Source organism: Hemitrygon akajei, chromosome 2 (genome assembly GCF_048418815.1).
Source record: "Hemitrygon akajei chromosome 2, sHemAka1.3, whole genome shotgun sequence".
NCBI classification, from domain to species: domain Eukaryota; kingdom Metazoa; phylum Chordata; class Chondrichthyes; order Myliobatiformes; family Dasyatidae; genus Hemitrygon; species Hemitrygon akajei.
In genome coordinates this window covers 131,851,358-131,863,787 of record NC_133125.1, presented here as the reverse complement: position 1 = coordinate 131,863,787, position 12,430 = coordinate 131,851,358, and the positions used below count along the sequence as shown (strand labels likewise).

Genomic DNA, 12,430 nt, shown 5'->3' with positions numbered 1-12,430 from the left:
GGGGCGGTCCTCCAGAGCAAGAGACGCTGTGGGTTGGTGGTCCTCCCGGGCAGAGGGCGCTGTGGGATGCGGTCTTCCCGTAGAGAGGACGCGGTCCTCCGAGCCGGGAGCGGTGCTGTTGATCTCCGTCTGGTGGCGATTATCGGGGTTCTGTTGGTGGCGGGCGAGCCGTGGCGTCCGGCGGCATTTTCAATTTGGAGTAGTTGGCAAGGACTGAGCTTCGGTTGTGTGCTCGGTAAGTCGGCGTAGTAGCTTAGGAAGCGAATGGTGGGAGCCTGTGGAAAGGAGTTACCGGGACGGCAAACGTTGCTAAGGGCTTGTGTTGTAACTGACAGCTGAAGGCCAACTGTGTTAGCAGTTCTAACGGGAGGAGGTGTTTACGTATACCAGGTGACATGAAAAAAAACAATGGGGAAAAGCCGGAGAGAGCAGACTGTAAATCAATAAAGGTGAAGAATTTTGTGGGGATATCTGAGTTTGGAATGGGCAGGAAAAGGGTAATAAAAGTCTGGGTAGTGGCATTCAGATAGCAGATCTGCCACAGACAGACGACAGACATACTTTATTGATCCCGAGGGAAATTGGGTTTCGTTACAGTCGCACCAACTGAGAATAGTGTAGAAATATAGCAATATAAAACCATAAATAATTAAATATTAGTAAGTTAATAATGCCAAGTTACTGAATGATAGAGCAGAAATGAAGGCTTGGTTGGCTTAGTCCTCTTTCTAGTGTTTAATTCTTTCTCCAGTCCAAAACATGCTTACCAATGGGAGAAGGGAAAAGAAATTGGGAAGCACACAAGAACGTAAGTAGTAGGAGTTGCTCCTTCAGGTCTGCGTCACACTTCAGTAGAATCATGATTGATTTACGTTATGTTTTTCTCTTTGCTTCATTATGTTCCTTTTCTCAGAATCTTTTATCACTTATTTCCTCTGTGTAAGATGCTCTTTAAAACCATAGCAAGTCAGAATTGGTAAGCACACCTCCACCACCCTCATCTTAAAAACAGGCACCCTGCAGGGCTGTGTGCTGAGCTCTATGCTCTACACACTCTTCACACGTGACTGCACCCCCCATCTACACCTCCAACTCCATAATTAAATTTGCGGACGATACCACAGTGGTTGGCCTGACCTCAGACGAGGATGAAACAGCCTACAGGCTTAAGGTGGATCATCTGACAGAGTGGTGTAAGGACAACAACCTGGTCCTTAACACTTTTAAAACAAAAGAGACGATCATTGACTTCAGGAGATCAAAGAACAGAGTACACACCCCCCTCCATATACATGGGGAGGTAGTGGAAAACCTAAAGTTCCTTGGAGTTATGTTGTCAAAACAGCTGACATGGACCACCAACACCTCATTGTTTGTAAAAAAAAAAGGCACAACAAAGACTCCTCTTCCTCAGAAAGCTGAAACAGGCCAAACTACCGCAAAAGCTGTTGCTTAACTTCTACAGAGGCACAATTGAAACCATCCTGACCAACAGCGCCAGTGTGGTGTGCCAGCTGAGCGACAAGCCCTGCATCGCGTGGTGAAGGCAGCCCAGCGAATTGTCGGGATGGAGCTCCCAGGACTGGACACCATCTATTCCAGCAGACTCAGGAGGAAAGTAATCAGCATAACCAGAGACACCACACACCCTGTCCACTCCCTGTTTGACCCGCTGCTGTCCAGCAAAAGGTTCAGGACACTAAAAGCCAGAACAAATAGACTGAGGAACAGCTTCTACCCCAGAGCTGTGACCTCCATCACACCACTCCCACAGAACAATGACTGAAACTGTGAGCACACACAAGGACTCAAATACTTGCACTAACGGCACTTTGTGCATTACTGTGATATCCTGGTGCTGATGCAACTTATTTTTTGCTACTTATCTATTTAATATTGTTTTTCTATTACTGTGTTGTTTTTAACTACCACTTTATCTACTGCCTGAGAGGAAGTCAAACAGAGTTTCTTTGTACCTATGTATAATGACAATAAAGATCATTCAATTCAAAACCTGTATTTCTTTTTGACGCAGAATATGGACAGTAGGAACCAGGTTGGTTTTTTAAAGTGTTGATGTCGAATTGGTGAGCTGATTGCCCTCCTTCCACTCTACATTTGTAGAAGAAATCTATACCGTCACTCACCCACACATTAGGATACACTTTGGGATGAGGGGAGGAATCCCACACATCACAGGGAGAGAATCCAAACTCATTAGCTACTCTGTTAGATGCTCCAGTCTGATCCAATGTTTATTTTTGTAAAGAGAGCTTATGTTTATTTGGCACATATAGATTAAAGCATCATAACATACGGTGAAGTATTGTCATTTGAATTGGACAGAAATGTGTCGTTTTGTAATGTGGGGGAAAAAGGAGCAAGCACGTGCAGTCACAGGGTGAATTTACTAAACTTGTAGACAGTGGTGGAAATTGAATGCCAATCTTCTGAAAGCTGGTACTGTAAAACATTATGCTATATTTGAATTTGATTCCTGTAAAATTTTGCAATCTGTCATCAAAGTTACAGCTTGTGATGATATGCCTATCACACAGTTGTTGCTCATTAAGCCCCACCCACAGTGGAGAAACCATCATCAAATCCCTCATGATAAGCATCTTGGGTGTAACCAAAGAACAGATTACATTGACCAGCTACGTAAATGCTGCTGCAACAAGGACAGGCAAGCTGAGAAATTGGTGCAAATTTTTAATCTTCTAACTCCACAATGGCCATCTGACAAACACAAAGGCCATCAGGAGTGGGTTAGAAAATATGAGAATGTGCCACCAATAACAGTGGTCAGCATGGACTTGTTGGGCCAAAGGGTTGTACTGCTCTATGACTCCAAAAGACTTCCTTTAAGGCAATGAGGAAAGGGCAAAAGTGTTGATCTTTAAAGCTACATCTTTTGAGTTAAAAGGATGGATACTCCTCTGGGCTGGTCTAAAACGTTTAATAATAACTGAAGTCAATTTATTGGTTTTGATTTCTTGTGTTCTCTTCCTTGACAATATACCACTTCCTTTAAAACTGCTATTTACATGTGCTTTCTTTTCTGAATCATCAAGGGATGATTAGTTTGACTGAATTTAACTTTTGAGGAAGACGTTGTGTTTTGTAACTTCGAAAACTAATTGAAAGATAAACAAAGGTGTCAGGAAACAGGTCTACTTAGTTCATTTTTTAAGTGAGGAATGCACATATGTGGTGGCATAATAGCGTATGCCATTCGCATGCTTTTACATATAATCTGTAATGAATTATATAACCAAAGAATGTTTAATCAAACAATATATTTACAATATTACTAAATTACTCAATACACTATAGAAGAGAGGGCTCAAAATTCTTTGCTTTGTATTTAGAATCCAGCACCTTCATCCTGTAAGTTATCCAGAGGAAAACCATGTCTCGAAAGAAGAGTAAAGATGAGAACAAAGCCCATGTATCCAGCTCCTTTGAGTCTGAGGATATCAGTTTGGAAACAACCGTGCCAACAGATGATGTATCTTCATCAGAAGAGAGGGAAGCTTCAACCAAAGTCACGAAGCAACTCATTGAGAGGAAGGAGCTTCTTCACAACTTACAGCTGTTGAAGATTGAGTTATCACAAAAAAATTTGGTGATTGACAACCTGAAAGTAGAATATCTCACAAAAGTAAGTTGTTAAGTTCTGCCTTCAAGACTATTTCATTGCTTTGGATTGTGATTTGTTAAGAATAAATAAAAATCAGAAAAATGGTATTCTGAGAAAAACTTAGAAAAAGCTTGAAACACTTGTCAGGTCAAGAAGACAACATTTCTGTTCAAATATCATTCTTCAAAACTAGAATTGTGAGCAGACAAGTGGTTTCAAGTTGCAGATAGGCTGGGAGAGGGGTGGAAAAGGCAAAGGAAATAAAATATGAAACTTTCCTTAAAGAGTAATAAATGCAGCTGGTGCTATATTTATAGGGAAGCATAAAAATAGGATAAAGAATAGGAGGGTGTGTTGAAAGTTATGAGGTGGCCCCATAGATGGAGTCTGAACAATGGCATTAGCTACTCAGGCCAAATTCCCTTTCCATATAACTGTTAAAGCCCATTCTATCAAGGATGAATGCATAAAGCAATTGCCATAATTGTTTTTGTGTTGAGTACTAAGAACATGCCTTTTGGGGGGGGGGGGGGTGGAAGCTTCAGAAATAATAACAAAAGCACACTGTGTGTTGCTTTGGATTTCCAACATCTGCAGATTTTCCTGTGTTTGCAATTTTTCTTTCTCCTTAGTTTAAATAGAAAGATAAATTTAGTTATGTGGCTATTTTCCATGTCCCTAGATATCCTATCGAATAGAAAGGGTATTAAAAGTTCAAAGTAAATGTTATTATCCAAGTACACATATCTCACCATATACAACCCTGAGATTCATTTTCTTGTAGGCCTACTCAGCAAATCTATAGAATAGTAATTATAACCTGATCAATGAAAGATCAACCAGAGTGCAGAAGACAACAAGCTGTGCAAATGCAAATATAAATTAACGAGCAGTAAATAATGAGAACATAAGATAAAGAGATCCGTTTTGGGAACATTTCAATGGGCAAAGGAGTGTAATTATCCCCTTTTATTCAAGAGCCTAATGGTTGAGGGGTAGTAACTGTTCTTGAATTTGATGGTGCAGGTATTATAAAGTAGAGATTATTAATAAAAATGTATAAAATTATTAAAGATTTCCAATAGAGATGAGATAAATTTGTTTCCTGGGCTCTAGGCTGACTCATTTATTCTTATAATATCTGTCGGTGTCGTGGTAGTGTGGCAGTTAGCATAATGCTACTGTAGCACCAGTGACAAAGGTTCAATTCCCACTGCCGTCTGTAAGGAGTTTCTACATTATCACCATGACCGTGGGGTTTCCTCTAGGTAGTCTGGTTTCCTCCCACATGGGGTTAGTGAGTTAATTGGTCACATGGGTGTAATTGGGTGGTGTGGGCCGAAGGGCCTGTTACCAAGCTGTATCTTTAAATGAGTGATTGGCTTCCAACCATGCTTTATTTTATTAGTACAGTTATGCTCTTGGGTATTTAATACTCTTGCAGTAAGTGTTTCTTTAAATACATTATGCAAGCGAGTATTTCATAGTTTTTCTGTTTAAGTTAAAAATTCAGTTGATTGATAAGTTAAGCTTGTTGAAAGAGCCAATGGATTTGTCTTAGGAACATTCTAGCAAAAGCGCAGGGAAAAAGAATGGGGACTCATTTTCTACAGCGAGCTCAGGATTGAAGAAGGAGAATGGAAATGGGCACCAAACATAGCGGAAAAACATAGTGAAATGCTCACAGAACACATTTGGAAAGACAGGTACTGCTGTCGGAAAATCCTCATGCACACCGTGGTCTTACAGAGAATGTACAGATAACTTTTAGTTACCTAGTTAGCGCATGACTTTGAGGAAAGCTTGACACCTTTTTCCTTGGATATGCTGCAGATATTTGTTTCGTTTGGACTGGGTTTTCAGGCAAAACAGTTTTAGTACCATGAGTAAACAAAGTGAAGCAAACCAGATTGGTTTTGCAGCAATGAGCTCCGATGATTATATGCATGTTACAGACTAATATTTTGATATGTATTTATATACATGTGTGGGTGTATGGATGTGTGTGTGTATGTTTTTATATATATATATAAAATGAATATGTATATGTTTGTGTATATATGTATATTATGAATGTGTATATATGTTTGTGTGTGTGTATATACACACACACACACACACACACACACACACACACACACACACACACACACACACACACACACACACACACACACACACACACACACACACACACACACACACACACACACACACACACACACACACACACACACACACACACACACACACACACACACACACACACACACACACACACACACACACCCTATCCTCATTATATGCAGGGGATACGTTCCTCACAGTCAATGCATAATGTAAATAATTATTTAAATGGAGAAAACAGGGATGCGTTCTGGAGGGCTTCCTAAATATGCTTTATCTGTAACTTATTCACATTTTCATACCAATATGACACAAAAGCAGTACCACAATTATTTTTCATCAATTTAAGGTACCGTAGATTCCGGATTTTAAGCCGCTACTTTTTTCCCACATTTTGAACAGCTTTGAACTTTGCGGCCTATAATCCGAAGCGGCTAATGCATGATTTTTTTTCATGCCGCCTCGTAAACATTTTGCCTCGTAACAGTAGACCAATAAAATTGATGAGTAGTTCACAGAGGTCCAATGAAATTGTACGATAAATCAAGCGCACTTTCACAATTAAATTATTGTAAATCAGTCATTTGTACTCACCCTCATCAACATGGAAAACACTCGAAGCATTGTGCTGCCTACTTAGTTTATAATATTTTCGCTTAGTAATTCATTTTCTAGTTAAAGTTAGAAGAGTTTTAACTACGGTATATTTGTTTTCTGTACTACATCGCGGGATGCTATGACGTCACACCCGGTTTCGCGGTGTCTTGTGGGAAAATGCCGGTTTGCGATAAACGGAAAGGAGGGGGGGAGCGCATTACGCGAGCGGCTTTGGATCTGAGCGAACGCTGCTTTTAAATGCCGTTTGCGATAAGCGGAAAGGAGGGGGGGAGCACATTACGCGAGCGGCTTTGGATCCGAGCGAACGCTGCTTTTAAGTTAAAGGTGATCAATAACTTTTCCTGGTAGGCTGCAATATATATATTTTTTTACCAGTCGTTAGGAGATATTGGAATGTTGTTCAGTAAAGAAGTATACGCAACGTATATTTAAAAGTAGCCGCGTACGGGCACGGTTCGAAAAAAAGCATTTGCAATATGTATTTGTTTTTGTTACCATATGGATTTAATTAAAAGTTAAAAAAATCCTCACGTGTAATATCTTTCTGTGTAAATATCTCATATTACAACGTGGGACACCTGCGGCCGAAAATCCGGTGCGGCCTAAAATCCGATGCGGCCTTTACAATTAAAAAATTGATTTTATTTCTAAAATTAGAGCCAGCGGCTTTTAATCAGGTGCGCTCTGTAGTCCGGAATCTACGGTAATACTCAATGTAATAAATCATAGAAAATTAGCATACTGGAGTGTACATTACTCAAACCCTTAAGAGCACGGGGGTTTAGTGAATGGTGAACTAAGAGAGGCTTCATTTTACAGTCTCCTTCGGCATTGGAACACGTAAGCAAAGTCAATCTATCCTTTACTGCCTTGAAACCTGATGCAGTTTTTCCACCCTTACTTACGTAAGTGCGTTTCGGCATACGCTTCCAAAACAGCCCGATTTTGTCTGCATTAAACACCTGCTTTGGTGTGATGCCTAGCTCAGCTATCATAGCCCGCAACTGCATAGAGTAGTGTTCAGCAGCTTCGTGGTCAGCACTAGCTTGCTCACCACACACAGCTAAGTTGTGAAGCCTGTGACGATTAACAAACTTAACAAACCATCCCCTACTTGCATTAAAGCTAACAATATCACTTAACACTTCCTCACTAGCCTCTGAACAAAGGTGACTATAAATTTCCAAAGCTTTCACACGAAGATGATCGGAACTAAGTGTTGCTCTTTTCTTTGTTTCATGCTCAATGTACAAACTCAACATTTTCTCCATTTTTGTCATAATCGGAATACGCACTTTGGTAACAATCTTTGAAGACACTTGTGATGAATCAATCACTGCACTTTTTATTTTCTCAGCATTTTTCTTCATGTTTCTGATCATGTACTCACCCAGGCCGAAGTAGCATCCCAGAGCTGTGTCACCTTCACCTGACGTTGCTCTGTTTACAATTTCCAGCTTTTTTTCAAGTGTTAAAGCGGTTCTCTCTCGCATATAACGAGGATAGGGTGTGTATATATATATATACACACACACACACACACACACACACACACACACACACATTTATATAAAATGTATATATTTGTGTGTGATGGGTCCTTTTATATTATTTAGTATTATTTTGTTATAGTTTAAATACAATTTTGATCTAAGATACTAGTGTGAGTTAAATTATAGCTTCCTGGCAAACAGTATTAATACTCATATAAGTAACAGTACTGCTTTCCCTTAAAGAACATTCAAATTTTTATGTGTTGTGTTTACTCAAATCATATTTACTCTAACATGCTTATTTCTTGGTAATGGTCTTCTCATCATTATTTTCCATAATTTTAGAGTTATGTTGCTGTTAGGTTGAATTGAAGATAATAGCTAACTCATTATTAGCCTACAGTGAGAGAGTAACACAAGTAAAATAAAAAATTACACCATTCCCAGTATTGAAAATAATTTGTTTTGTGAATTGAATGACAGAATGAATGCCCAGGATGAGGCAAGGAATAAATCCCTGTCATGGAGGCACAAATAAAATGAAAAGCCTCAGTCTTCGGTTTCAGGCCAAAGTGTGTGGGGAAAGATTTAAAAGGGAGCTACAGTTTTTTGAAATAGAAAATGGTGTGTCTATGGAGCAAGCTGGCAGAGGAACTGAAGAGATGGATACAATTATAATATTTTAAAGACATTTGGACAGGTACATGGATAAAAAAGGTTTGGGGATATGGACCAAGCAAAGATAAATAGGATTCACAGAGCTGGATAACTTGTTCAGCATGAGCGATTTGGGCTGAAGGGCCTGTTTCCCTATCCTAAAATTTTATGTCTAATACTGAAATATGATAACGTGACTCTGCCTAAATCTGTTTTTCTTATTTGGGAGCTGAATGTGAGCAGTCCCTTTGAAACTGCTGGTCATAGCCAGTAAGCTTTTGGACCTGTTAACCGGGGATGCATTTATAGTTATTAACCTCTTTTCAAAGAGTTTGGGCTTTTTAAAATTTTACAGTGAAACATTGCTTTGAACAATCCAAGTTCAGTCCAGACTACCCACCCTCTATCTACACATCCACAAATGCACTTCTCCTTCAATGTTTCTTTGTGACATAGATAGAAGATTTGGAGGAACGATTGAACGATTCTCTTCACCAGAAACAATTACTACAAGTCCGTTTGGAAAATCAACTGAAAGTTCAGCAGGATGATGCCAGGTGAGTTTGCTGTGTTTCAACATTTAGCATCCTTATACCCAGTTGTGCAAATATTAACCTTTGGTTTTCATTAGATTTAAGTTTCCTATTCTCACAGGTTCAGTGAAAAGCTTGTCTTTTACACTGTTTGTACAGATCAATTCATAACAATGGTTCATTACTGTGACGAATATTCACTTCCCAGGACCCGAGAAGTTTATTGCTTTCTAGCATAGCAACATGACTTTCCAAAGGGTCAGAGTTGCTTGCTACAAAGATAGATTTCCAACCAATATTCCTTTGGTAATAGTTCTAAACAAGAAAACTGAGGTCTTGTAATCAGCACAAGACATTGGGGTTATGTTATTTGGTCTACATCAAACCTGAGAACACCTGCTAAGTTATTTACACCATAGTGACCAAGTTCAAAGAAGTTTGCAGACCAGACTGATTTTGTCACTTAGCATATTAAACATGGTCATCGTAATAGCTGATCAACCAATAGATGGGATGGTTGTGTACTCAGAAAGTCAGGTCTCACAGCATTAATTTTGGGTGTCTGGGACCTCTGTCCCCAGAAGCTTTTGGACTATTTATGTGAATTACATTGTCCAGGCAAAGTTATCTGGAAAAACATCACATGCAAATTAATGTCAACTTGCAGGAAAACAGTATCAATGTTAGAAGACATTGGGGATTGTTAGGAATGACAAGGAGAGTGACAGAAAGCAAAAAACTATTGGACACTTGTTGGTATGTTTTTTAGTTAATAAGAACTGTTTGGAAATCCTTTAAGTATTCTGTAATTTGGAAATCTTTTATAAATCAGAAATGTTCTGTGTGTTAAATGTCTTTTAATTATTTGTTGAAATTTAAATGTGTAATTAAAAATAAAATAAACTGTTTCAACTATTTTGTTAACTTGAAGTATCTCCAGGTAGTAGATATTATCAGCTAGACCTCGTCATAGAAACTAGTCTTTAAAGAGTAGATTGATTTAGTGTAACTTCTGTATAATGAAGGTACATGTGGATACCTAAATTGGATAGGGCTTAAAATCTCCTTTTGTGTTCAGGGCTTTGCAGACAGTGAAGCCAATACCATCACTGTACAAGGTAAGACAGTTACAGAATGCAAAATAGTGTACAGAAAGTGTGCACTGCAAGTAGACAAGAAATTGCAAGGTCTTAAGGTAGATTATGCTAGGGAACCATTCAATTCCCCTATAACTGCTGAATAGAAGCTGTCCTTGAGCCTGGTGGTCCATGCTTTCAGGCTCTTGCATCTTCTGCTGGATTGGAGTGGGGAGAAGAGACAATGTCCGGATGGATGGGGTCTTTGATTTTGCCAGCTTCTTTACTGAGTCAGCAAGAAGTATAGACAGAATTCTTGGAGGGCAGGTTGATTTCCATGATGTGCTTGGCAGTGTCTACAAGTCTCCTGCAGTCACAGATAGAGTAGTTGCCAAGCTGTGATGCACCTATGGTGCATTGATAAAAATGGCTAAGGATTGATAGGCACTTGCAAAATTCTTTAGCCTCCTGAAGAATTAGAGGCATTGGTGAGCTTTCTTGGCCACGTGGCTGGACAAAGACAATCTATAATAAACTCCAAGGCAGAGTACAAAGTAAATGGCAGGATACTTGGTAGTGTGGAGGAGCAGAGGAATCTGGGGATACATGTCCACAGATCCCTGAAATTTGCCTCACAGGTAGATAGGGTAGTTAAGAAAGCTTATGGGGTGTTAGCTTTCATAAGTCGAGGGATAGAGTTTAAGAGACGAGATGTATTGATGCAGCTGTATAAAACTCTAGTTAGGCCACACTTGGAGTACTGTGTCCAGTTCTGATCGCCTCACTATAGGAAGGATGTGGAAGCATTGGAAAGGGTACAGAGGAGATTTACCAGGATGCAGCCTGGTTTAGAGAGTATGGATTATGATCAGAGATTAAGGGAGCTAGGGCTTTACTCTTTGGAGAGAAGAAGAATGAGAGGAGACATGATAGAGGTGTACAAGATATTAAGAGGAATAGACAGTGGACAGCCAGCGCCTCTTCCCCAGGGCACCACTGCTCAGTACAAGAGGACATGGCTTTAAGGTAAGGGGAGGGAAGTTCAAGGGGGATATTAGAGGAAGGTTTTTCACTCAGAGAGTGGTTGGTGTGTGGAGTGCACTGCCTGAGTCAGTGGTGGAGGCAGATACACTAGTGAAGTTTAAGAGACTACTAGACAGGTATATAGAGGAATTTAAGGTGGGGGGTTATATGGGAGGCAGGGTTTGAGGGTCGGCACAACATTGTGGGCCGAAGGGCCTGTAATGTGCTGTACTATTCTATGTTCTATTGGTGATGCTCACTCTTGTGAGAGTGAAGCTCTCAACTTCACCACTGTTGCTGTAGACAGGAGAATGTGCAGTGACTCCCTTCATGAAATGAATGACCATCTCTTTTTTGCAACTCAGACAAAATATCTGTGGGGTAATAAAACAATGTTTGAATATATAACGAAATGTTGAGAAATCATTGTTCTTGTGAACTAACCTAAAGGCACATTTAGTGCACTTCAAACTAATCAGCTGAACTGGAAGAACAGAAATCAGAATTATATTTGCAAGAAATATGCAATTTTGGGATCTCCATTTGATAATTAAATCACTTTTGTTCCATCACTGTCAATGTTAGGTATGTATTTACTCAAACAAAATGCGTGCTTTTTTTAGAATGATAAGTAAAGTCTGTGCTAATGGATGATTTTGGTTTATGGAGCAGAAGACGCCATGATCTAAGAAAGCAAGAAATGGAGAGTATTTTGGAAAGGCAGAAACAACTTGAACGGACAAATCAGCAGCTACAGGAACGAGCAGGTGACATTCGCCGCAGTTTACGAGATTTGGATCTCACTGAAGATCAGTACATGGAATTAAAAGCTAGACCTGAAGATCAGCTTTCCATCCCAGAATATGTATCTGTAAGTACAAGCAAAATGTGTGTCACTGTAATGTCCTCATTGGACACAAGGAGGTGTTGCAGAAAATATTTAATTGCCTTATACTGCAATCATGTATAATTTCTGTGTATGTAGTTGTGCAAATGGATTGAAATTATGTGGAGGAAAAAAATGAAAGATGCAAATTTGGTTGCTTAGACTTGATTTTTGTATTGATTTTATTGAAACTGGAGAATGTAAAATAGGACAGTCTGAGAAATACATACGTTAAATGATAGACTGAGAAGAGCTATACAACTATCTCAGCTGCAGTGGAGAGAAAATATCTCAACTTGTTTAAGAATGTCCAGATATTGGAAAGTAGTGGTATTTGCCAGCTTACTATTATTTTTGATGGTGTAAGTTGTCTC

At 39.5% G+C, this 12,430-nt stretch overlaps 1 protein-coding gene across 4 annotated transcripts in view; it reads left to right on the top strand.

The window, feature by feature from the left end:
• Positions 1 to 105: 105 nt before the first annotated feature.
• The window catches only part of LOC140715673 (progesterone-induced-blocking factor 1-like), a 282,888-nt gene continuing 270,563 nt past the window's right edge, over positions 106 to 12,430 (top strand). For all 4 annotated transcript variants that reach the window (XM_073028043.1, XM_073028064.1, XM_073028058.1 and 1 more), the window contains exons 1-4: positions 106 to 235; positions 3,372 to 3,664; positions 8,995 to 9,095; positions 11,843 to 12,041. In XM_073028043.1, the coding sequence (XP_072884144.1) occupies positions 3,413 to 3,664; positions 8,995 to 9,095; positions 11,843 to 12,041 (552 nt within the window). In that variant the 5' untranslated portion in view covers positions 106 to 235; positions 3,372 to 3,412. The remainder of the gene's footprint in view (positions 236 to 3,371; positions 3,665 to 8,994; positions 9,096 to 11,842; positions 12,042 to 12,430) is intronic.